This window comes from Syngnathus floridae, chromosome 11 (assembly GCF_059516105.1).
Source record: "Syngnathus floridae isolate MCC-2025c chromosome 11, RoL_Sflo_1.0, whole genome shotgun sequence".
Classification (NCBI taxonomy): domain Eukaryota; kingdom Metazoa; phylum Chordata; class Actinopteri; order Syngnathiformes; family Syngnathidae; genus Syngnathus; species Syngnathus floridae.
In genome coordinates this window covers 3,814,106-3,841,049 of record NC_142423.1, presented here as the reverse complement: position 1 = coordinate 3,841,049, position 26,944 = coordinate 3,814,106, and the positions used below count along the sequence as shown (strand labels likewise).

Genomic DNA, 26,944 nt, shown 5'->3' with positions numbered 1-26,944 from the left:
GATGAGAACTTTGAGGACTGGTCATGGGACCCCAGAAACCCATACGAAACCAACACTTGGTACCGGTATGTCAGGTTCACTGTGAGAGCTCACACACAGGAGGGACGCTATGTGTGTTCGAAACTCCCCCCTTCCTCCACGCAAGTTCGCTTGAAGGCCAGAGCAATGAATGTCACTGAAGCAAAATGTATGGCATCCATGGGAGGAGTTGGATATCAGCACCGTGCCGTCGCAGTCAAGGATGCCGACCCTTACCGCCCTGGACTTGCTGACGGTGCCTGTGATCAGCTATTCTGGACAAATCTCAATGTGACTGTTGAAGGACGGACAATACCACAAGTGGCCTTGGTGTCTAACAGGGCTTGCTTGTCTCCCGTGTGGTTCTTGCAAAATATTGTTTGAGTGAGCAAATCTCTAACACTCTTTCTTGCATTACCTCGGAGGAGAAATTGAGAGCAAGAAAATCCCTCTCCCTCTTAATAAATATAAAGGTCGATGACCCCCAAACATGAGTTTACTTTGGTCAGTGTGTTTTCCCAAGGGATGAAGTTTCATTTGAACGGAGCGGAATGGCAGACCACACAGCAGCTGAGGTCATGGTGCTTGCTGACCTTCTCAGCCACATTTCTCTTCGGCAGACAAGAGACGCACACACTCCCTCGGGAAGAGATCAGCAGGTTAACTCAACTAACATGTTTGATGTGCCACTGACTGTGTCTGCTGAAAATCTTCTGCTATTTCCTCTTGTGTTGCGTTAGCAAACAGCAATGTTGTGCGTGATTCACCCATTAAAAACATTTCGAGAGAATCGAATTCAAAGAATCAATGTTCAAGTTATTTTCCGTGCAAATCATTTTAAAAGGTCAAACTAGGGCTGGGTGATTAATTGATTCAGTCAAGTTTATTTGTCAGGGCATTTTTTTTGTGTGATTCCTGTCATTTAAAAAGCCTTCGGATGTATGCTCCAATCAGGTGAAGATAATGCTTTCTTGTAAGAGAGTGGGGTTAAAAACTACAAAAACAATGCAAAAGTAAAAAATGTGTATCATCCTTGATTTGACCTTTTGAAAAACTATGGACATTATATGCAATACTGCGTTTAATGGCCAGGAAACATAATGCGGTGTCATAAAAAACTACAGACTACCGTTTTTCCCTTCCACATATTGAACCAGCACATCAGCAAAGAGCCGAATGTTATTCAATATGCTTTGTATGTTTTATTTAGCATATAACTGAATATATTTCTCTTAATTAGAATACTGACTGTAAAAATTCTTTACTCAGGTAATGCTTAGCCTTATTATAGTTCCATCCTCTGTGCTTTGTGAGTACTAAATGAACACTTCCTGCTATTGTCTGTCAAACACAAGCACAATCTGTTGCGCTCTGCAAAACACACACACGCACACACTCACACACACACACACACACACGCACACGCACACACACACACGCAGCCCCGTGCTAACAGAAACACACAACCTCTGTGCAGCTACTGGTGCAGGGGCGGCACTAACATGTTACGGGAGGTTGATACGTCAGAGCAACTGTGTCGTCCGCGGAAAAAAAAGAAGTGAGCTGAAGGGAGTGATTAGACGAGCGAGGGTGAAAGAAGAGAGAAGAACTGCTTGCGCTCACATGAAGGCAAGCGCGAGACGTTTTGAGAGCCAGTTGTGTCAAGCGGTTGAGTCAGTGCGCTTCAGCACCACTCCCCTGTCAAAGCCGGATCCGTCTTCTCATAGAACCTCTCTGACTGCTGTCACTAAGTGACGACTTGGGGAACCTCGAAGCTGGTAGGAAACATTTATTTATTTGTTTATTTATTTATTTATTTGTTTATATTTTACAAAAAATATTATCGTAATAAGGAGTATGATTCAGTGGCCGCTGACAATCTTATATGCTCAGTGATGTAGTAGAGGCTGTCGTTTTTTTTTTTTTATGTGAAAAAGTTTGTTGAAATGAGTTTTTATCAGAGAAAAATTCAAGTCGGAAAAAAAAAACTGTTTATGTGTTAAAAGCAAGAGAAGCAATGCGTAGGTGTAAATATTGTAAAGCTATATTGTAAAGATTTTTTTTGTGGGTATAAGTTGTATTTGTTTGCTTTTGGAAATGCTGTCCCTCAGGACGGGGAAGGGGAGAAAATTGGAAACAGACTCACCCACCCTTGAGAGTGTCCACTCAAATCTTTGCAAAAAAATGAGAAACAGAACATTAATGCAATGCAGTGCTGCAGGAGACAGACATATAGAGATCAAAACATGGAGGCAATATAGTTAAAGGCCGGAAAGAGGCCGGGAGTACGGAAGTAGTTGTCTCAACACCAGATACCGCTTCTTTCAAGCAAGGAGCATTAAAAAAAGGATCGAGTTATTCCGCATATTGTTTTTCCAGATGAATATACATCATTTACGGAAGCCCTCCCTCTGAATAATAAATCACATTTGCACCATATAGTAACATACTGAGAATATAACTGATTTTGCTTCTGTGGTATGAGGCATGAATCAGTGGAGCCATTCAGTTGATGGCTAAAACAGCACTATAATAATAATAACAGCTATAAAAACAGCTATAAGAACCGTTTTCACTACATCACCTTTAACCCTTTCTGTGCACTGAATGCAAATGCAGCTTATTGATGGGCAATTATAAATATATATGCACATATTTCTTTAAATATTATTATTTTTTTGGACGAGATAGCCCATCTCCCGTTTCTATGCCGGAGTTGTATTTTGTAAGCATTTCTTTCATATTCAAAGTTGCATTTGTTTTGTGATGTAAGCAACTTGAGACTCACTCAACAGCGTCACTGCTGGTTGGAGTTAAGTAACGCATGTCCTCACAATTCATTTGTCTGGTTTGCAAAGGTCAGGGGGCAGCAGGCACTCAGGTGGAAGTGGCATTTGAGAGCACAACCTCTGACTCATATTCTGTGAAGGGCACATCAGTCTGTCTTTTAGTCCCAAAGTTGTCCACTTTAACCGTCATCTTAGATACAATTCCAATCTACTCTATGGATAGTGGACCATGTGTTTGGTGGTGGATATCCTGGTCTGGAGAGCAGACAACCCTGTAAAGAAAGCTAGATTGAAGGCGCTTGTCTGTTTAGGTAAGAAATAAAACATGCTGCTTATAAGAGTACCACCCCCTGGTGGGGGAAAAAAAAGGTTCTTGCAAGAATGATCTCATTTGAATGTTGCTGCCAAGGGAGGTCTAATTGTACAGGGAAAGACTGTCAGATGAATTTGTCACGGTGGAAGACGTTGAACTAAATATTTCTGCATCTTTTTTTCTGTCTGGTGAAGGAAACTTGGACATATTATAAATGTCAAAGATATAATTGTACCTTTTCCACACTCATCTCAGCGATATCTCCCTCCTCTGTGGCTTGACTTTGTTTTGCTGTTGGGAGTGGAAAAAGGTTTTGAGGCTACCCACCACTGTGAGAACCTTTTCTTGCTTAGTTTCCTCAACACGGGGTGCACCCTTTATCGTCGGGAAGCCAAAAAGTTTTTTCACCACCGCTGAAAAAAAGTCTTTGCTTCAAGAAGTCCCATTACCATATGGAGTAATGCCATCTTATGCAGGCATCCACCTTTTTATTATAGGGTGTGATGGTTAATTGTTCCAAATCTTGTGCTCATCATCTTATCCACTCACTCTTCTTCTGTCATGCTTTCTGGCAATCTGCCCTTCAAGCGCTGCTCCCTCCATCAACGTATTGCCTGACTGCATTCCACCCATTCCTGCTGGCTTCCTGTGACTTGAAGAGAAGTAGGCCTTGCTGGCCGTGAAACTCCACCTTGAAGTCCTACCCATGTATTCCATATGTCGATTGTCTCCTCTTCACTTTTAGATTCATTGTAGAAATAAAATGCAAACTGGGCCTATTTGAATATTTGGGAAAGAAATATTGGGACACAACAATTACCGACTTATTTTGGAAAGTTCGGGAGGCAAATCTACTTTTTAGTTCAAAATAGTCGCCTGACATGCACGAGCCTGATTGTGTCAGCAATTTTGTTGATATAAAGTGCGCCATTATATTCTCTCTGTCAAAAGTTTAGCGTTCAATTTGGAAGAATAGGCGTGAAATTCGATTGACTCGAACGGACAGTATCTCTAGTGATGCAGCACAGTTGATCGGAAGTAGTAGTTGTCGAGACAATGATGTTTTCTAACTCCAGTTGTCATTTTCCCCTTAAACAATTGAAGTGCACAATGGTCAACCTTGTGATGTTCAGGGTCAGTTCTGGGTGAAGTGTAATAATATACCGGCTCGGTTTAATGCCGTGCATTGTTTGTTGCTTACAGTGATATGAATGAACAATTGTTCTGGCGAAAGGTGAAGATTATCGCAACATCTTCATTGTCAAGTGACAAGCAATTAAATGCCTCACCAAAAAAAAAACAATTTATTTGAATTTTTTTTACTTCTGAGACAGAGGCCTGCATCAAATAGTGAAAATCAGTGAGTCATTGTCACACCCTTAAAAAAGTTTATACTTAAGATGTCTTGCGCCACAAAGTTGCAGCAAAACACTATATTTGTCTAAATGATGCTTTCAGCTCATTTCAATAAAGTTCCTTGGCACCAAAGCTTTTAGTATTTTTCAGCAAATAACAGGTTAAAAGAATTCTGCGAATAAGAGAATTTGCAAATGCTGTTTGCACAATTGCGGCGGTTTACAGTATGCACTTAACCTCAATCACGTTTCACTCGGCTAAACCGAGATTTTTTTTTGTTTAATAAGACCAAGGCCAGAATCTGCTGCCTGCACCAATAGATTTCATTTAGATATTTAAAAAAAATTGTTTTTTAACTGACAGTTGGAAAAATGCCAACCTGCCCAAATAAGGACATTCCTTCAAATCAATGCTTTGTACTTCAATTTAACAACCAAATGTCACAATTTGAGAAATGCTTTTATTGTACACTGACTACACAATTCCTGAAATACACTCACCAGTCTAATAGTTTAACGTAATGACGTCATGATGAGCGCACCACCGCAACCTGCCAAGTAGATTGTTGCTCCTAATTATTCTGAAAGGCGTTTCTATTCCGTTGCCAACCTTATTTGGCACATTGTGGACAGCTGTCGCCATATTTGAACAAAACAAAAAAAAACCTACAAGTTTGTCGAGTTCATTCACTGTGTTCAGATTGTAGACTACATGAGGGAAAAAACAAACAAAAAAAACGCACCCACACAATTTGAGCATCTCACTTGAGTGGATAAAGCGCTCCCGCGAGAGCCACACTCAAGGTGAGACTGCTTGTGGAGGAACACTTCAGGAACTTTCTTACAACAATTCAGTGATCGCTCAACCCGAGCACGAGCAGCAACCGCATTTAGATTGGACTGATTTGTCCATTACTGAACAAGAATGGATAACAGTTAATATGACATTTTGTTTTTTTGTGTGACGTGATACTCTTTCACCTTAAATACGCCCGTCGGTTCGCCTCGTGGAAAAGTGGAAATACTGTTTTGAACTTCACCTTCAGAAAGGTAGGCGATATTTTTGTTGGTTTGTCTATTTATTTATTTATTTATTTATTTATTTATTTGTTTGTTATTTTTATTTGTTTGTTTTAGCAGCTAAGATTTCTGGAAAATGCTTTTTAAGGCTATGAATGAATTAAATATATGCTCTGTGTTTGCTTGATATGCTCATTGATATAGTAATGTTGTTTTATACAATTTTATTATATTAAATATGTATTCAAGTTAACTTAAATTTAAATGTTCACATGGCCCTGCAAGCGTAATCATGAAAACAAAAAGTATAGGGTTAGGTCTAAATACATTTGTATACGGCGTGTTGTTGTTTTTAACAATTTACACGTTTATCCATAATAAATTGAATGAAGGAAATGTAAATGAAAGCGATTCAGTACCTTAATTTGTGCACCCTGAAATGGACCAAAATTAATTAGGCAAATGAGTCAATGATCATTTCATAGACAGGTTTGGTTAATTCCTCACATACATCATTCCCAGTTAAGCACATAAAAGGCCTGAAGGTGACTTGAAATGTTTACATTTGGAAGGTTTTGTTGTGAAGGCATGTAGTCAAAGGTGGTCAAAAGAAAAAAAGAAAGAACTGGAGCTCCACAGAATCATTTCCACAAGCCCTTAGCAAGATAGGCTGAAGGTGGAAGAAGGAAGGAAAGTTGAGAGGAAAGTAGGAGGGAAGAAGAAAATTAGCAGGTCTGAGGTGGAAGATTAAAAAGGAAGGCAGACAAGCAGGTTTGAGGCTGATGGAAGGAAGGAAGGAAGTGAATAAATAACAGATGTGACTGGAGAAAGGAAGACAGAAACAGCTGTAAGCAAAGGAAGGAGGAAAAAGAGGAAATGTGAACTATATTTTCATTTGTCTGACCCTTTAATGTACACGTACTATATAATACAGGCTACCATTTAATGTGAATGTTTGGTGATAAAAATCATAAATGCTGTAAATTTGACTTGTTTTTTCTTCCTGGACATTTCTACCCATAATAAAATTTGATTTTTTTTCTGCTAGGCAACAGATGCTTAGTTGTATGATGTCAGAGGTTAAGGGCAGCTGTGTCGAAATGCGTTTACATTAATATGACAAAAGCTTTTGCATGTCACACCCTATAAGCCCCTTACAATGATTATACGCACACGACTTGATGCACGCCAACGTGCATGAAGGCCTACACCCATTAAGCAAGAGTTGATGGAATATCACTTTGTTCTGTTATGTTCCTCTCTGGATGGATGAGGTCATAGTTTGGGTGCCATTACCAAGATTCAACTTACATTAGTTTGGTGTCCTCATCCAAGGATTTGACACCACTGTCTGCTTTCTGTTGCCTCTCAAGTTTCTCAGATCATGTGTTCCTCTGTTTATCGCTCACTAAGAGAAGATATCGTTGGTCCTTTGAATTGCTTGATACACAATCTGCGTGTGTGTGTGTTTGATAGGCTCGAAAGGAATAATAAGCGGCCTTTTTATTCAACGTGAGGCGTGTCACCTTACCTTAACTGTTGTCCTTTTAACTTTACAAGTTGTGAGCCTCAAGGGTTGTTTCTCAGAAAAGGTCTCATGTGGAGAGTGATGAAAAAAAATGGCTTTGTCCATAAAACAGTGTTTTAGTGTTTGGCTCGATAAAATTGATCCCTAAACTTTTTTTTTTTTCCTCTGACCCCTTTAATTCTGTTCTCATGCTGGGTCATGCAAAAAGATTCATGCCGGAGTGGCATGAAACAGATGGAGGTGTTTGTCCTCATAAACTGTCGAGGTCAAAGTTCAAAATAAATTCAGTACAGTATGTTCATTGCTGTCCCAGTTCTTTCACCTTTCCATATATTTCCGTCCGTCCGTCCATCCATCCACAATTCACTACCATGTCCGTTGCCTTTTTTTTATTTACACAATCTACCGCAAAATCTAAACCTCATATAGTCGTTGCAAGTCATCTATCTGGGATGTCCATTTTATTGCAACCTTTTACCAGGAAAAGACCGTTACAAGTCTCCAGTGTTTGCCAATGTAATCCACAGCAGTGTGCTGACAATAAGCGCAGTGTTCTGGATAGGCCATGGCCCTAGATCACATTTCCTGTTCCTGATTTAAGATTTCAACTCATATGACTGTGATACACTCCTCAATACACAGAAATAAGTTGACTTGGGTATTAGATGCGGGAAACAAGATGGGAAGAATGAGCAATCGTGATGCAATTTGAACAAAGTCAGCAGCTTTTTTTTTTTTTTAAACTGCCTTAATGGCAGAATAGTTAGTTGGTGTGGAAAAATGTATTTTAATCTCAGTGCTACACTTCTCAAGCCACCCAATTTCTATACATTTTAATACTTTTGTGTAAAACTTGTTTTTCACAGTTTTTCTTTAAAGGCTCTTATGTAAACAAACAGACCAAATAACAGTTTACATCTGTTTTCAGTTGCAAACAGTCTTGTGTAAACAGCCCATTCAAACGAGGATATTCTCTGTATCACTACGGATCAACTTTTAACAAATAAAGATCTGTGTGTGTTGTGAGGAATCAATTTAGATCCTACTAAAGAGCATGCTAGCTTGTGACATTGTATCACGCCTACACGAGTTCATAGTGAGCTGACAGAACCTTACCTTGCTCAGCCCGCATAGCCTCAGGAACAGGATATCAAAATATTTGTGACTCAGGTTGGTTGAAAAATGTGGCCTAGACAATGCAAACCGCGCACAGCATATGAGCGATGAAAAGACAAGTTTACTTTTGCTTGAATGGTTCTATGCCCCTAGTCATTTTTCATATATTTAAATCATCGTTGTAAATCAATTCTTTGCTTGTCCTCCTTGACAGTAGTTATTTATTTTATTCACCACCGTGTGGGTAAAACTCACACAAACAATCCCAACACGTGGGCGTCAGTTGCTTTCAACGCCACACGCTCATAACAAATGCACCAACCACTGCTATTAATACGGCATCACTCACGCTTGCATGATAGTAGTAAATGTGTGTAGGACAACAGGTGATGCTAAAAATAAACAGTGATGGACTCAAAGATGCACTCAGCGATACGGGGTGGGCGCCTTCCAAAGTAACAAACATCGTCGTTGGATTGCGCAAACACACGCCTTCAACTGTCGCACACTTCGATCCTACGTATGCAAACACAAAGACCTGCTGTGTACACTCAAAAGGAGCAACTGCAAGCTATTAATATCTTGGACCCACACACACAAGAACACACACGTATGGATGCACACATTTGGAGATGGATACTACAGCTGCTCGGAAGCAGAGGGACAAAATGTCCCCAGCAGCTGTGCATTCCTCTCAACGTAAGAATAGGGGGGGGGAAACCGGGAAACGGAGGGATTGGTGGCAAGTAGGAGGAATTGCTGTACCCAATGAATTAGATGTAAGTGGCTGTACGTTTGCATTGGGTGATTGATTCTCTCATATCATTCATATATTCTCCTCGTAGGCTAGCTAGTCCAAACAGGTTAAAACCTCAATGACGCAGTGTGCGCCGTATGTACACAAATAGTAACTCTCACTTAGCCTTAAGCCCGACACAGCGACTGAACTCCATCCAATAACAAAGTGGCATTCGCTTCAACCCAACAATAAACAAAGCCAAATTTACAGGCCGCAGAGGGGCTATAAATACAGTTGACAGACATCTGCACTCTCGAGATGCACCAGTAAATCTATTCAACCAAAATAGCAGCTTCTCCTTGCCGAAATGAACCAAGAGGATGTTATGGTGCTGACTAACTTTAGATACAGGAAGTGCGTAAGTGTCTGTGTGTGTCCGTGCGTGTGTGTGTGTGTGTGTGTGTGTGTTGTGCAGAAGGCCCACAAAAAGAGGATGGCTGCTTGTGAAACAAATATGCCATTACAGAAACCAGAGGTTTGTCTCCTGTTTATTTTTAGCACCACAATGCTGAAAATGAGAAAAGAGAGAAGCTCATTTCAGATCATTTCTAGATGTCCAGTTATTCATTCAATCATTTGATCATGGCAAAGACAATCCTATTCTGTTTTATGTTTATTATTTGAACTGTAGTTTGTAGCGTATGTCACACCAAACTGATAGTCTTGGGTAGTCAATCGACACTTCGCCGATTTATTGGGCAGAAGCAGTGTTTGGTAAAATAAAGATCTTAATATTATTTTAAATCCAAGATGAAGTTACGTAAAATGTTTACAGACTTTATATGCTTGAGTGCAGGTAATTCCTGCCACCCCACCCTTGCTAATTACTCGGTCTCTCTGTTCTATTAATACCTCGCAGCCCTACCTTGTGCGCCACATGCAGGTAGGTTGTAGGCTATTTGTCTGCTTATGTTGTGTGACCCGTTCCAGCGATGATCCATTTTCACTTATGCTCAACAAACAAGAGGCGGGCGACAACCACGAAAGGTCACCGATCAATCGCAGAGCGCATTTTGTATAAAGCTAACGATTTTAAAATTAGTAATGAAAGACCTCGCAAGAACAGAAGTGAAACCACGATGCTCGAAATCCACGTTAGCATGTACTGTAAATCTTGTTGGTCTCATTAACTCCCTTTTATTATTTCGCTGCTTGCAAGCAGCGTGGGAGCGACTGTTGCAAACCTGAAACACCCTCACGGAGATGATTATTTCATCGTGAGTCAGTGTGACTGTTGGGAACTGGGCCCAAATCAAGCCGGTTGTGACCATGAAATACAACACTGCTTATGAGGAGAGACATTTACTGGAACCTTCCGAGGTTGACTTTGGACTGGAGTGTAGTGGTTCGCTCAGCTGACTTGCATGCGGCATCAATTCTCATCCACTGGTACTCAGTCAAGTTCAGCCTTTGTTGTGCTTTTTGTTTTGTTAGACATAAATGAATTTTTGTGTCCATATTGTTGTTTTAACAATACAATTGTGGCTACTGTCTGGCAGCAAAAAGACTCATGACATATATTGAGCAATATTGTCGATTGCAGCCATATGGGCTTGGTAAATTTCCTAGAGTTGCTTTCAAGTAACTCATAGCTAGTTTCATACTGGCTGCAGCCAAGTTGTACTCTCCATTTTGCCGCAATTGATCAATTTTGCTCATTCAGCAGAATTCTTCAAGATTAATTAAGCAATTATGTATTTCCATATACTGTAGTAAATTTTCTCATTTTTTGCTTTTTTTTCCCCTTCCCAAGTCAAGTGTGATCTATCCTCATCATAATCCAAAAGTCTCTTTAGTCCTGTCATGCAATATGTCTGCCATGTTTGTAAAAATAATGTCTTCCTCTTTCTGTTGCACTCCATAGTGGATGCCATCAGCAAAGGTCTTTCACTACCCGAAAGTGGGGGCCGGTCCATGGACCTAAGCGTCTCCCAGAGGGTAATTCATCCAGGCCGAGATTCGGCTATGCTGGTCCCCCACCGTCCCTTATTCCTGGGACCATTTAGCTCTCAGCCCTTCTCCCAGTTTCCTTACCAACAGTTGCAGGTATGCGCACACGTGCCGTTGACTCATTGCAGTCGCATTTCCTGTTGCACGTACTCGATTGATTCTGCCTCCTTGCCCTTATTTGTTTTCATCACAGTTTTGTTCTTTCAGTACGCCGAACAAAGGCAAAGCGAGATGGAGGCTGAGAAGCAAGAAGAGCTCCAGCAGCTAATACGAAAGAGTAAAAACGAACAAAGTGAGTGTCTTGTGTTCTCTTCTTGTCAGATTGTTGACATTTGTTGACATTTGATTTATCTGAGTCATAGATCACTGAATGTTCCCATAAAAAAAGGGGATTTCCAGCCGTTCTTTTTGCTCTCATATACCGAGGAAATTGCGTTGATACGAAATCTTACGTCAAACCAGACAGATTGACTCAAGCTGCGCCCCTCTCACAGGAAATAGGCAGGAGCCTCGAGGCAACTTGAAAATGTTCTCGCTTTCGTCATTGCTCAGAAGAAACATTGCAGATTTTGCTGCTAAACTTCATTTCACTTACAACTTATGAAAATACAGCCGCTGCTCATCCTGACATCTTCTTGATGATGTGGTCACGTTGACCTGCAGGTGCCGTCGCCAGTCCACTGGTGAGGCAAAAACTCAGAGAGCACATCATTATGAAGAGCCAGCCCAGCCATGACAGGGTCACCCCCAAACACGCCAGTCCTACACCAGGATACGCGTAAGTCAAAACAAACCACAAACAGACTCCCATTACTCTATATTCATTGAACTGAATTTGTTTGGGTTACCAAGGCAACCACTTCCAGACATGTCCCCAAAGTCTCAGCCGTCCCCTGGTGACATCCATAGTAAGGAACTGCGGAGAACAGGTGAGCTATTGTTCCTCTCATTGTTCCTGGCCTGCAGAGCCAGAAAGAGAGAAAGAAAGAGAGAACAAAAATAATCTCCCAAGTCATGACAACAATAGTGACAGCGAGGCACAAAGAACAAAACAGTTATGTAACAATGACTTGGGTGTTCGTAAATGAACTGTGAGAATACAGAGCAGGTTTTTTCAGAGAATGACAGGAGGAGTGGTTTGATCTTCTAGCACATGCCTGAAAGTACACTGAGCTAATTTGATTTCATCTCATTTTGATTGTATATTTTGTGAACCAGACACAATTTTTGTGTATTTATTTTTTCAGAATATTTGATTCTGAGCAAAATAAACATGTTATGCTATATTGACATGGTTAATGTTTTGTTTGTCCCTAGCAAATGTTCAAAATATAACATTGAAGTTAAATGCTTGACTTTGTGTGTGTGGGCTGTGTTGCCGAGGTACTTTGTACGTCTTTCATTTATGGTTTCTTTAGGCTGCAATTCGTGGGCTAAATATACAGTTGCATGTGAGTGTTGTGTCTTGCACGAGTTTCCTTGAGTGTTTATGTCTGTTTTTTTGGGTTTTTTTTGTATGCACGCAGTGTCTGAGCCAACACTGAAGTGGAAGTTAAAGAAGCTCATCAGCACAAGACCGAATCCATTGCAGAGAAAGATCAGTGCCCCTCCTGCTGTCAAGCACAGGACAGAAACTCGAGGTGGAGTATTTGCATCAAGTTGTCTTATGCTACGAACTTCTTTTTTATGTTCAGATTGTATATTGAGTTAAAAATTTTGTCTCTCAGACTCTTCACCCGGCAGCACCCCAGCATCAGATCGTAGCTCTCCCAATGACGGCCTCCATTCAGAGAATGGAGCCCTCCCGATTGCTCACGAGGTACCGGCTATTGCTCCAGATGAGATCTAACTTAGTGATCTGGATGAGTTCTAGTGTTTGAATGCGCTTATTTGTTAAATAACATAAGCCTTTCAGATGCCTTTTTTTTTCTTCAGCTCTCGCTTGTCGTCATATAATTAAACAGAAATAGCCAAGAATGTGTGTACATCATACAGAGCAGTCCATGGTGGTACTTCCTGTTAGTCAGTGTTACAGTCCATCTGTTCAGGGTCACATTGTCCCATTTTAACGATAATGTGTTGTATAAATACTATGTGTATATTAACAGTTACCATAATGTAGACAATTTTGTTGTATTGATAAAAATGAATAGGATCCTTTTGTGATCATTCCTAAGGTACTTTGCAATCAATGTGTTCATCTGATACAGGCACAAAAGCTTCTGCTGAAAGATGGTCGATTGGCCAATTTCACCTTGCCCACCAACCCAACTGCCCGGCCTAATATCACTGCAGGACTTCCTGTGCAGGTGAGCCGGTCTTTCGGTGTGACAGTGTTGGATTGGCCTGTGAGTAAAATAAGAGCTGAGACGTGGTCATCTCTTGATAGGCCAAACCCAAATTCTTTGCATAGTTGATCTATTAAGGTTAGCAAGCCACTGCTGTGTTGACAAATGTTAGGAATGTGAATCACAAGAAGTTTCCATTTTGCCCTAGACATCTATCCTCCCATCTTTCAATTGTCCACCTCTTTGTCCATCTAGGTTGACCTGCGAGTAGCCAGAACTTTGGCAGTATCAGCTCTGCCTCAAGTCTACTTACCCCTCGATGGAAGTTTTCCAGGCCAGGCTCACGGTCTGCAGCCTGTACTCATACTGGAGCCGCATACTGGGCTTGTGCACTCGCAACTCATCTCCTGTGAGTAATGAACGACTTAAAAAGTTTGCCCCACGGCAATAAATAGCTCAACATTTGGCAGTCTGTAGATAACTGTGAATATTAGTAATTAGAAAGTTGTCTTTCTTCCAACTGTGTTTAAATACACTATGTACAGTATGCATATATAATGAACACAAGGGCTCTCTCTAGCGGCCGTTTTGTATTAACGCAGTACAGTTAGGTTTTTTTAAAAGTCTGTTTTTCTTCAGTGATAATTCTATTTACTAGCCATGATTCGATTTTATTGTAACTGATTTCTGTCTAACATTTTATGCATTTTTATCATGATATTCAACTTGCTTTTCTTATTTGTTCTGCCCCTCCTCCTATTGTATTCCCGTAATGTTATTGCCCAATGTTCACAGATCAAGGTTTGAGTCCTCCTTCTCTGCAACAGCGACCTCACTTAACCTCTCCTACAAGAAAGGAAGGCCTCACCCCCTTTTCCTCCCACAAACCCTTGGAGCGAACACGCTCCGAACCGCCGCCCTACAGTCACGCGCCCCTTCCTCTGCACGCCAGCCTTCAGTGTCACACTCAGCAATGCCACAAAAGTGGGCTGGAGAGGTTTAAGTTGAATTCCCTTCTGAGAAAGGTGAGCGGTTGGAGATGCATGCGCACTATACATATATATTGTTGAGACAACTTAAACATCCTGATACCCATTGAGAATCCTCATCTGACACAGATCCCATCAGAGGACATGGACCTGGAGGAAATTGGATCAGAGTCCGGATCCATGTGCGGCTCAGAACCGAGCTCGGTTTCCGAGGACAGCTACCTCAGAAGGCAGAGCTCTGCCAGTGCAGACTCCGTTTATGACACCGAGTCCACCACCTCCTCACGGGAAAGCCTGATTGAAAACTCGCATTCTGTCGGTCAGGTAAATTTGATGCTGGAAACGCTGTGCTCAAAGCAAGAAGCGATATGCTCACTGTACTAAACAGCCACGATTAACAATTTGCTTGAAATCCCAAATGATATTTTATCATTTTATTACTATTATTAATTATCAAAGAAATTTTAACCGATGAAGGATTTACATCAATGATGAGTGTTGAGCTGAATTCACCGTACATGCATCCTCGAACGTTTCTTTGAACATAAGGGGGCGCTATAGCTTTAAAAACAACTGTCAACTCTCAGCCAAGTTCAAGGCAGGCGCAGGTTAATTTTCAAAACATTCAGAGGAGGGAAATTTTATGTGATCATTTGTCCTTCACATGGCTTGCTGATGTTCTATTTTTATCCTTTACGTGGGAATCACAGAGGCAGTTGGTCCATCGTCCAGCATTTCACGTGGACTCACCTAATGTGCCTATCCTGATGTGGCCTCACCAGCCTTTAGTCCGAACCCAGTCGTCTCCAGCCTCAACCTCCCTGCCACCTCTTCACAATGCATCCACAAGCGTACCCGTTTCTCTGTCCAGTCCTGCTCCAGATGTCAAGCTGCACTTCACCACTGGTGAGTTGTGCTGGGAAAAAAAAAAAAAAAAGCACACATTTTTTTTTTCTATGCCTCTCAACAATTCCTCTTTGTTAAAAAATCTCGAGCTCTTCAAAAATGTACTTGAACGCAGAACAGTTCTTCTGCTTTATGATTTAAAAAATAACACATTCAATACACCTCAAATAGTTTAAATGTCAACTAAAAATGATTTAACACTAGAAGGGTGTTTTTTGTTTCAAAGCTGTTCATTTTGTTGCTCTGAGAATCAAGCTACCTCACACCAAGTCGTCTGTGCCATGTTTATTGTCCTCAAACTTGCACGTGTACATTGAAGTGGCTTTGGCCAGGAACTGGTGTGGCTTTGTGGTAAATCGCAAGGTGGAACCACTCACCATGCTGACATTCTAGAAATCCAACCCTGGAAGTCTGGAAGCTGCAACTGGCATTTATTTGGCTTTTATGGCCTCCGCTATAACTGCACCAAATAAAGAGCGATCAGACAGGAGCGACTTTGGATAGAATGAGGACAAAATTAAAATGCCTGGTCACTTTTACTCACAAGTGACAGCTTGTGTATTTTCATAGTGGTGCTGACACAGGATCTGGCCCACCCACTGCTTCACTGGAATGGGTTAAATTTTCACTTTTCACTGTACATTAAATGAAGTGCCAATCTGTGTGTGTGTCTGTAGGTATAGTTTATGATGCTCAGATGCAAAAGCACCAGTGCACCTGCGGGGACAACAGCAGCCACCCCGAGCATCCCGGGAGGATCCAAAGCATTTGGTCCCGACTGAACGAAAGAGGTCTGCGAAGCAAATGTGAAGTATGGACGCTTATCTTTTACTCCATCACATTTGCAAATTCATTTTTTTGTTTTCTTTTGAGATGTGATGTCAAAGCTGTGTTCCGTTGTCGTTTTTCACCCATTTGTGTATTTCTGTGTCTATGTGCGCTTCGTAGCATCTCCGAAGTAGGAAGGCCAGTTTAGAAGAGCTGCAGTCAGTCCATTCAGAAAAACATGTGCTTCGCTACGGCACCAACCCGCTGCACCGCCTTAAGCTAGACAACCCCAAGTTGGCTCGTAAGTCTTACAAACATTAACTGACATCACTGCATCCAACAGAATTAGAAAGCCCGTTTTTAAGAACAACATTGTTGACCAAAGTGCAGTGACATACGTGATCATTCAAATCGGAATAATAACATGATGATTGAATATGATCAATTTCTTCCTGCAGGAATCTTGGCTCAACGCATATTTGTCATGTTACCATGCGGAGGAGCGGGGGTGAGTGGACTCAAGAATCTTGGGACATTTTTTGGTCCCACAAAAAAGTGTAGTTTGGTTAAGTAGTTTTTGTGCGCAAGGAAAAAGAGAAGGTGGTTTAGTTCAAACTTATTTGGCAGCAGAGATGGCAAAAATAATACAGAATATACTTTTTATGGTAAAGACTCATGAAAAAAAATGTCTGTGGAGCAGTCAACATAACTTTGAAGGCATTTATTTGAAGGAGAGGGGAGGGGGGCTGGGTGTCAGTCGATAAGACGACTGATCTGCCTGGATTTCCGGCCCAGGACTTTGCTTTGCGAGTTATTGGAACAAGATGGCAGCGTCTATGATAAAAGAAATTCCTCCGAATTCATTGTTCTGCTTTGGGACACGGCCAGACACGGAACTTGAAAATAAGTCGTGTCCAAAGTGGCTGAATGTTGACTTGAATCAGTTTTGCTTTGAGAATTTGAAGACAATTTAAATCTTTATAAATGAATCAAGAGTTGCATTTAATTGCGTACTTTATATATAATGTTCATTTCATGATTGGGTTATTTTTCTTTGCTGACAGGTTGATAATGACACAGTCTGGAATGAGCTTCACACGGCAGCAGCGTCTCGTATTGCTGCCGGCTGTGTCATCGACCTGGCGCAGAAAGTGGCGCAAGGAGAGCTGAAGGTGCGTCTTTATTATAGAATAAATTTTCAATGATGACATTCATGCAAGAATTTCAAAGTCTGAACAATTATAAGTGGCAGTAATACTTTGAACAAGAAATCCAAAATCCACACCCCACTTTAACATTTTTCCTTTTAGTCCATAATTGGTCATAATAAACCCTTACATCTCAAATTTCTGTCTCGTCGTTGTCTTAAAATTAAATGACATCTTTTAAATTCTTCCTTAGCCAGTATGCACACATTTAGAACGGCTTACTGGAAACTAAAACTGTGACAACATGCTGCTTGAATTGGTTGTGATTTTATATTTTTTCTCATATAATTATAATTTGCAAACTTTTTCCTTTACTAACTGTACAGACAGTTTTTTTAAAATGAATATTTTAATGTTCCTGCTGTTCGTACCAGCATAAAAATTTAACTAAAATAGAATACAATATCTACTCACCCTTGGAAAACACATGATTTACAACATTTTTTTTTTTATTAAGTGCTAAATTGTGCATATTATACTTTAAGTTTTATAATCAAATTCAATGAGAAGTCTCATAATATTTTCTAACATTTCAAGTACAAAATTAATAATCCATATTAATTTTGCCCCTCAGTATGTAGTTTGCATATGTTATTTCTAAGGTAAATATTATTGTGTGTTTTCATGGTCTTCTCAAACATCACCTGCAGGTGTAAATACACAAAGATGTGAATCTTTTCAGAGTGATTCTTGGCACATCTCGGTCGAGGTGTTTAATTTTTTTCTTCTCCTTTTCCAGAATGGATTTGCAGTGGTGAGGCCACCCGGGCACCATGCCACACATTCCTCCCCTCTGTAAGCGCACCTTTTATTTAAATTTTTTTTTTTTTTTTTTTTTACATATTAACTGCGCTCCTGACTTGATGTTCAAGAGCAGGCATGCTGAGCACGTGTGTAGTTGGTTGGGTGTGCGCTCGATGGGTGGGAGTGGATCTATGAATCTTTGATTGGAAGCATTTCACCTCATGTTTGTGTGTGCCCTCAACAGTTGTTTTTTTTTAAATAAGATAACGGTATATAAACTATATCCTTCCATACTCAAACACACTCACACAGTTTACAACCAGCATTCCTCCACTGTTTTTCACACATCACCATTTTTTTCCCGCTATAGGGAATTGCTCCGCCACATTCTGCACTCATTCCTCATTACATCCTGTCAGAAATACTCTGTAAATCTTTTTGCCGTGAGCAGTGAATTTTATGCAAAGCGTGTTTCATTTTGTCACATAGTCGTGGCCTCTGCATTTCTTGGGCTGTTTCAAGATTTTGGATTCAACGTGACATTGTCGTAGAAAAACATTTCCCATGGCACAAAAGGCATTCATTCCGAAAATATTTCCACGTTAGCGTGTCGAGGGCCGTCTGTGCTGTGACTGTCCCAACCTGCGTTCAATAAGCACCACATGATTTGTTTTAGAGGTCCCGACAGTCCACATGGTGGTTGTTTGATATTAATTCGCCGATGATATCCTGATAAACACATATGGCCTTCCTGTTTGTCCGCAGGGGTTACTGTTTCTTCAACTCAGTGGCCATTGCTGCTAAGCAACTCCAACAGAAAGTCAATGTCGGCAAAATCCTCATTGTGGACTGGGTGAGTTGCTACAACACGACACCGCTTTTGTAATCAGTCATCAATTATTCTTTTGTCACCATCTGTGCCCAGGATGTTCACCATGGCAACGGTACCCAGGAAGCCTTTTACAATGACCCGAGCGTCTTGTACATCTCGCTACATCGCTACGATAACGGCAACTTTTTCCCTGGTAGTGGACATCCTAATGAGGTATTGACTTTAGACTTTTTTTTTTTTTTCCCAAATGAAGGCTGTAGCAACTAAAACATGTCCAGTGCGATAAATTGTGGTCATGCATTATGAGTTTAGTTTGAAATAATTACGTGTTCAAGGTGAGGGCTATGATTAGCCAAGTCGTAGTTCTCATCATGGGCTACAGCAAGTCCTTCAGAAATCACTGTAATCCTTGAGCAACATAAGTAAAAGCACTCATAGCAACCACATGTGAGAACCCCTGGCACTTAAAACTCAAATTCACTAAGAAATAATTATTGAAGGTGCACAAATGCAGCTGCTCACATCCCTCATAAATCCGCCAATTAGGCCTAATGTAAGATTAGGGGGTAAAAAAGAAACAGACTATATTCCATACAAAACTTCACTTAGGATCAGTCTTCCCTTAATTCTAAACATCATCTTTTGTAATGTCTACATCACTCCTCTTTGCGTGTATGATTTTCCCATGTTTGAGCACATAAGGATCGAACTCCATGAAAGATGTATTTTCATACAAGCGCTGGAGATGCCAATGAAATCTGCCTGTGGTCTTCCCCCCAAAATAAATTCAGCAATTGAATTCACAACCCATTCAATCCCACACATTCCTTTGTCTTCCCCCCAATAATGAGCGTAAATGGTCAATGTTTTCCCATAAATCCCCCGACGAGGACGGTACATAAAACATTCGTCTGACTTGGATGTGGTTTCGCCTTAAGTGGCCCTTCAACCTCTGTTTAGCCCTGCGGTAAACCACTGGAGTCTCACTGTCCCCTCGTGTAGGTATATAACTCACCATGGGGTAAGGTTGTGATGTCATAAGGCAGAGTGCTGTGTACCACACAGTGACTAGCAAAGTCCTAAACGATTCCAGCAACCCTTTCAACATGAAAGGAAGACACAGAACAGAAGAGAGCACGAGATACTCGAAGCAATCGTAAGAATTGTGCGACTTGGTGTGTGTGTGCGTGTGCACGCGCAAGCGAGTACATTACCAGTTGGCAGAGGATGGAAGGCCTCATGTGTTTTGCGTTTGTCCTGTGAACATCCCGTCCTTTGAGAGAAGAATGGAGTCAGGCGCTCCGCAACGCTCATCGGCATTCTTTCTTACGCACGCATGCACGTTACCACACCTTATTGCCAAGAGGGTGTCAATCAGCCTCCACACGCTCCCTTCAAACTGACACATTGACGGATGGCAAAGGGCTGAGGGAAGAGCTAAATGGCTGTTAGCAAGACTACAAAGAGAGCGAGGAATCCTGAACCCTTCTTTCCAAAATTGGGCCTCAGTTTCCTTTCAGTTCCCTTGAGTACTATGTAAAAGTCAAAAGAGCTCCCTTGGCGCTTCCTAACTTCAATGATAGAGAAACACAACAATAGAAAGTGCATATTTAAATGATTTTTTTTTTTTTTTTTTTTAAATGTGGTCTGTGCTATTTCAGGTTGGCGCAGGGGTGGGCGAAGGTTTCAATGTGAACATTGGCTGGACAGGTGGTTTGAGCCCTCCCATGGGTGATGCAGAGTACCTGGCTGCATTCAGGTAAAAATGACTTTTTCCACCATCAATTCTTTACATAAGCCTCAAGAATACAGCTTAGAAGTACTTTATTTGTTTACCTCATGAAGGTTTTATCTCCCATGATAAACAAATTCCCAGGAATATTTACTATTGGCTGTCACCCACATCCTATTTTTTTAATTTATTTTATTTTTCCCGTAATAAATTAGTTTGTTCAGCTCAATACTGTGAAATGTTTCCACTCGTGGCGCACCACCAGATGATGAAACCGTATTTCAGATCAACATCCCGCTCACTTGGTGGGTGGGCCCCTCGTCAAAGGGAAAATGCTAATGAGGTTCCCCGTAATGATTAAAAAAAAAAAAAAAGAGAGAAAGAAAGAAAGCCATAGGCCCGGTGTGCCGGCTTTGAAACACTAAGTCCAGTGTTTACTAGAGTTTAGAATGGTAATTAAGGAACAACTGGTACTTTCCGGAGCAGCCGTTTGGTTTTGGTTTTTCACCCAGTACGGGGAAATGAAGAGCGTTTTCATGTGTAAAACTTCCTTAGCTAACCACAATCTTTTACAGTACTTGCAGTAACGTGTGGTTCTGGAATGGGGGGGTGAGGTTCCTGGTGGCTGTACCAGAGCCTCAAGGGAAGTTGACATGACAATTTTTAACCACTTGGGCCAGTCTTTACGCAAAACAAATTCAGACACTAAAAAGTTTAACAGTTGTACTCCTCCCACATTATTTCCATTGCTATACAATAAAATGCAGTTGAAAACAAAAAAGTTGCAAGCTTAAAAAGTTTGTACATTGCAGTACCTGTGTTCAATGTGCGGCTTTAAGAGGCGGAGCCTGACAGGGTGACGAGTGACATGTTGAGCTGGGGGGTGCTTGGTGGACTGAAGCTGCGTTCGCAAGTGAGCGTCTGGCCGACAGAAGCTCCTGTGTGAGTCTGCTCAGTGTGTTTATGGGTTTTACTGTTCTCCCAGCGTTTAATAAATGGCTGAAAAGTGCATCAGCGACTGTGGTGCTCCTTTCCCACATGTTTACGGTTTGTGTATCGTATAAAGTCACAAAAAAAATTGTATTCTAAGCCACAGGTAATGGGGCTATTGATAGGCAAATAGATCACTAATTTGCTATCTTGCAAGCTACGGTCAACCAGTTGATCATCAAATTGGGCTGTAATTTAATAATTGCTGTAATTTCAACAAGAAGTGAGCAAGATTCGACAAACTTCAAAGATTGCTGAATTACATCGGAACGTCACACCGCATTTGTTCTCATTAGGTGATTAGCGCAACGAGAAGCATAACACGCTAAACGGACACAATTTAATGCATCATAAGTTCCTGTTTATGTTGTCGGACCGCTGCCAGTTTGCATCGTTCAATTTGAATCCATTGTTTGGATGACAGGGTGTTCCAGACTTTTCTCACGATGGAGCGAAAAGCTAGCCAGACTCGGGTCGTTGGTGATGTGTGTCTGTTTTTGACTGCCTGTATGTGACAGGCTTGTGGTGGTGAGACTCAAGTACAATCAAGCAAAAGCTCACTTGCACTGATCTGAGGTGTCATGATGTTTAAAGGATCACAACAGCGGTCCATATTTAAGGTCATGCAAGCGTCCGGTAGCGCTGTGTGTTCATCTTTCTCTGGCTACTGACACATCCCAAAGTGTGGAGGAGAGAAGAATACAGAGGAGGAGAGAGGGAAAAGAAGTGAGGAGGGGAAGGGGGGTGCAATTGTTAGAGAATCCAAAGGCGGCGTAATTAGGCCCAATGGATCCCAGATGGGTGGCTGTCAGTGACGTGAGAAGAGGGACGAGCTCCTAATAGGAACCAGACGCACGCAAACGCCTTTGAACTGCCGGCGAAAGAGAGAGAGAATCAAACGCGGCATGGGCCGTGTACGCGCTTTGGCAGCCGGCGAGGGAAGGAAGTCGGAACGGAGGAAAGTGTTCTCCCTGGAGTGCGCGGGGTGTCTCATTTCTACCTGTTTGTGTCGTAGGCCTCCTCCCCTGTTTTCACTCGTGTGCTTTTTGCACATGTTCGCACTCGTTCATGTTCGCACTCGTTCACACACTTGCTGCTCTCACCCATGGTCCCATCGAAACACATGACACGTGTCATGTTTCAATCATGTGTTTTCAAATTTTGCTTGTGAGAATTTTTTTTTTTAACTTGGAATTCAAAGTATTTTTACTTGGGTCTGACTTCACTTCAGTTGGCAACTTATTTCATCTGTGCAGCAGAGCAGCTGCTCCACCATGTTTGCTTTAAAATCTGGGCTCCATTAATTGATGGGGTGCGCCCGGACCATAGCAAATGTAGCTTTAGCAGTTAATGTTAGCTTAGTTTCCATGTCTTCATGTCCAAATGTTATGACCTGAAAGGAGATTTTGGGGTCCCATTGCTCAGTGAAGCTATATATGAAGTCATTCTGTGGTCCTCCTCAGAACGGTAGTGATGCCCATCGCCCACGAGTTTTCGCCTGACGTGGTGCTGGTCTCGGCCGGATTCGATGCAGTCGAAGGCCATTCGTCGCCGCTGGGAGGCTACAAAGTCACAGCCAAGTGTAAGACTCACTTAGACCTACAGACACAAATACTCAGCTGAACTGGATTTGACTTTGACTGTGCTTGTGCCCATCCAGGTTTTGGGTTCCTTACTCGACAGCTGATGTCACTAGCCGGGGGTCGCGTTGTTCTGGCTCTGGAGGGGGGGCAAGACCTCAAGGCCATCTGCGATGCCTCTGAAGCCTGCGTCAGCGCCTTGCTGGGAATGGAGGTGAGGGTTAGCGTTAGGATTAGAGTTAGTATGTGTGTGTATGTCTTTGCATACCATCCGCTTACCATTGCCTGCTTGTTGGACCTCAGGTGGAACCTTTTTCCCAGTCCGTGTTGGACCAAAAGCCTTGCGACAACGCTGTGCACTCACTACTGAGTGTAATCCAGGTTCAAGGTGAGAAATAAAACAATGTAAACAAAGCACAGCAGCTCACAACAACAGGGGAAACAAATGCGCATAATTTCTGGCAGATTCTCTTTACTTTAAATCTAGGGTTAGGGTTTCAAAGTAGGGTTTCATACTAGAGTTAGGGTTTCAAATTAGGTTTTAAAGCTAGGGTTAGGGTTTCAAAGTAGGGTTTCATACTAGAGTTAGGGTTTCAAATTAGGGTTTAAAGCTAGGGTTAGGGTTTCAAAGTAGGGTTTCATACGAGAGTTAGGATTTCAAAGTAGGGTTTAAATCTAGGGTTAGGGCTTCAAAGTAGGGTTTCATACTACTTGCAGCAAACATTGCCTGTGTAACTTAACAAATCATGTCATGATGTGAACAGTTTAAACCTGAAATGGATTAATTTGTATTATTTGTTTTGGGTAAAGTTTCCTACAGGAAATCGAACAAATCCAAGGTCGGCCCGCGTCCCAGTATCGTTCCTTTTCTATCGTCTATAATTGAATCTTCTGAGGCGCTCACCTTCTTCTTCTTCCTCCCTTGTCACCTCTCCTCCTCTACGCCCCCGGCGCTCATCCCTCCCTCCGGCCATCCCACACACACACACACACACACACACACAAATTCATCCTGGCTCCAATTATCTTCAAACACTTCTCTGGCACACGACCTTCACAACATCCCCTCCTGATTGCACACAAATGTTATCCCAACCAAATTAGATTAATTAAAAATATTTGCAAAACCACAAGAATGTTAAGCCTGTGATTTAAGCCTGGGGAGAAATATATGGGAGTTGTATTCTCGCAACACATTGGCCTGATTGAAACTTCCTCTCAATGTGTGTCACACGCCCTTTCAGTTTACATTTCTGATGTTATCAACAAGGATATTTAGAGTTTGAATGCCGCGACATTAAACAGCACCGAGCAGATGACAGCCAGTCATTTTTCTCTCCCTCCCTCTCCGTTTCGTTCGCATCAGGTGACTACTGGCAGAGCGTGAAGGACTCGGCGGCCACAGTGGAGCTGTCCTACCTGCAAGCCCAGAGGCGGTGGCTGAGGCGCGACTCGGACAGCGACGCCGTCGACGCCATCGCCTCGCTTTCCATGGGAGCTTCTGACAGGTTGGTGGAATGTTCACGTAAATCCACGTATACATCTGCAAGATAAGCCCAATTATTTTCAGTCAATTGGTAAAAAGGCCGTCCTCCTGACATGGACAAAAACGGGCAGATCTTTCTGGTTATATCCATTTCCACAGAATAGCATGTTTAAACTAGTGGGGGACGTGCAGAAAATATTGTGAAGAATATTTTGGACTTGACTCCCCTTATAGAATTTAAATCATCCTGTTTGCTGTCATCTGGCAGCCATCTAGCTGCTAACGTGTCGTCTCTTATAGCGTTACGGAAAAAGCACAAATATGTGCAATTAGTTTAGTTTTGTCATGATGATGTAGATTTTAATGTTGTATTGATTGATTGTACCTGTACTGGTTTATAGTTTGATGAATCGCATGACTCATAAACATCCTTCTCGTTGAATCAGGAAAAATGCAGCCAAAACGCCAGAGAAAAGCCATTCCACATGAAGAGGGAATTTTCGGAAGCAGATGACCTTCTCGCGTTCCTTAATGGAAGAACACACACGTAAAAATGCACACACACAAATGTGCCTGTGAAGGAGAGCAGACATCCCCTTGTGATGATCATCGAAAAGAAAGAATTCGTTTTGCACTATATACTGTCGTCTATTGACAGTTTAGGGCGGATTGTGCTCAGATATTCAGACGGATTTTTTTTATCTGGTCTAGCTACAGTGATTTATCATTTTTTTTATTTTCTCGCTTGGCCTGGATGGAGTGTTTTTGACCAAGCCCACCGTCATGGCATCATAATCTGCAAAGCCTGAATGCGCCGTGACCAATCGAAGATGATGGATGTGATGTTTTCAGGAGTCCACAGTGCACATGCCCTCCAGGACAGGGGCTCGCTAAGACTTGATGGTGTCGAGTCAAACTTTTTTTGTTTTTTTCGTACCTATGGATGAGCATTCCTGCTGTATTTTGAAAGAAGTATTCAATACTTGTATGTCTTCACTAACTCCGGCACGGCCACCGAAAGCCTTTGCGATTCAGCTGACTCGTGCACACAACTGAATGTTGTAACTCAAGCTGAGCCCGTTTATTACAACAATGTGCCGACGATGGACTGGCATAGCTTTAGGAAGTTTGTGAATGTTATTTTCCCCGAAATGTTGAAAAAGAAATCCCCATCTCAAAGAAATAATTGTTTATTTATGCAGCACATTCTTTGAGGTGCTCTTGTATGTGACAATGTGTTGTTTTGACTACATTGCATCTGATCTTGATTTTTTTTTTGTTAATATCAGGTTGTTTGTGCAGCTGAAATGCTGTCAAGCACATCAATAATGTTGCTGACGATGTGAAAACAAAACAGGTCGCCCTGGTTTTTTGGGTGGCTCATCAAGCCATTGTTACCATGTTGACGTTCACATCCGACAGATCTTAATCACCTGTTGTCTTAATGAAAGCTTATTTTTGTACATAATGACAAAGAACAACCACCCAGTATGCTTACTTAAAGAGACCAAATTGTGAAATGAAGTATCTGACCAAGCTACGTGAAGGACACGTTGATATGATGCCTTTTTTTGATTGTCTGCTTTTTAATCTTTATACTGTTGGAAAAAAAGAATCAATTATATTCATTTGAAAATGTTGACTCGTGTTCTCTGATAAATTATTTCTATTCATAAGAGCACCACTTTTTTTATTTTTATTTTATTTAAAATCGAGATGAGATTCTGTGCTGACCATTACTACTACTTTTATTTTCAAAATAATAATGATTTTAAAAAATCAACTTAAAACATTAGATTAAATTTTAAGCACTGCTCATCTGGTTTCTCAAAAGACAATATATTCTAAAACAGTGTTTCCCAACCAGTGTGCCGTTTTGATAGGTACACTACACGAGGTAAAAAAATAAATAAATAAATAAATAAAGCGTTAATTGCACAAGAAAAACTTATCTGTTTACATTCTCACAGCTGGGACTGAACCAAGGTTTTACCGAGCCAGCGCCCGGACCATTATCCAGTCGGGTATTTCGACCTGGATGCCTGTGGTCGTCTGCACTGTTTTGTACTAGTGATGTGCATTCCAGTTAAGAACTGAATCTTTAGAATCGAATTACTCAAAATATTTGTTCAAAAGAATCGTTCACCGAATCGTTCACTACACTTTCTTATTTGTTTATTCTTTTTACATGTTGGAATGTGGCCCCGAGGACTAGAGCTTGACACCTGTGACCTTTGACCATGATATTTCCCTAATAAAGTGGCCTGTTATTAGGTACACTTGAAAATGGCGGTGTACCTAATGGAGTGTCCGAGTGATTCCCTCGTTAAGTGCAGGTGCGTGAAAAGTTTTAGCTCCTTTTGAAAGTGAAAGTGGCTAAAACTTTTCACGCAGGTGCACTTAACGAGGGAATCTTGGAAAACATGTTGGAATGCGGCCCCAAGGACTAGACCTGTGACCTTTGAGGTAAAAAAAAGAAAAAAGAATAAATAAATAAGAAAGTTTAGTGAACGATTCCGTGAATGATACTTTT

At 41.5% G+C, this 26,944-nt stretch overlaps 1 protein-coding gene across 2 annotated transcripts; it reads left to right on the top strand.

The window, feature by feature from the left end:
• Window positions 1-1,573: 1,573 nt before the first annotated feature.
• LOC148390382 (histone deacetylase 7-like) lies at window positions 1,574-26,053 on the top strand. Of its 2 annotated transcripts, none has more exons than XM_088390308.1 (25): window positions 1,574-1,796; window positions 10,803-10,984; window positions 11,096-11,180; window positions 11,552-11,666; window positions 11,741-11,817; window positions 12,415-12,528; window positions 12,616-12,707; window positions 13,099-13,197; window positions 13,432-13,585; window positions 13,972-14,201; window positions 14,295-14,489; window positions 14,876-15,071; window positions 15,749-15,882; window positions 16,020-16,140; window positions 16,298-16,347; window positions 16,904-17,011; window positions 17,787-17,842; window positions 18,557-18,644; window positions 18,717-18,836; window positions 20,285-20,382; window positions 22,809-22,927; window positions 23,006-23,139; window positions 23,229-23,313; window positions 24,292-24,433; window positions 24,858-26,053. In XM_088390308.1, the coding sequence occupies exons 2-25, from the start codon at window positions 10,853-10,855 to the stop codon at window positions 24,898-24,900; spliced, it is 2,787 nt and encodes a 928-aa protein (XP_088246434.1). In that variant the 5' UTR covers window positions 1,574-1,796; window positions 10,803-10,852; the 3' UTR covers window positions 24,901-26,053. The 2 variants fall into 2 exon arrangements, with proteins under 2 accessions (XP_088246434.1, XP_088246435.1); XM_088390309.1 differs by lacking the exon at window positions 1,574-1,796 and adding an exon at window positions 5,098-5,525.
• The last annotated feature ends 891 nt before the right edge of the window (window positions 26,054-26,944 follow it).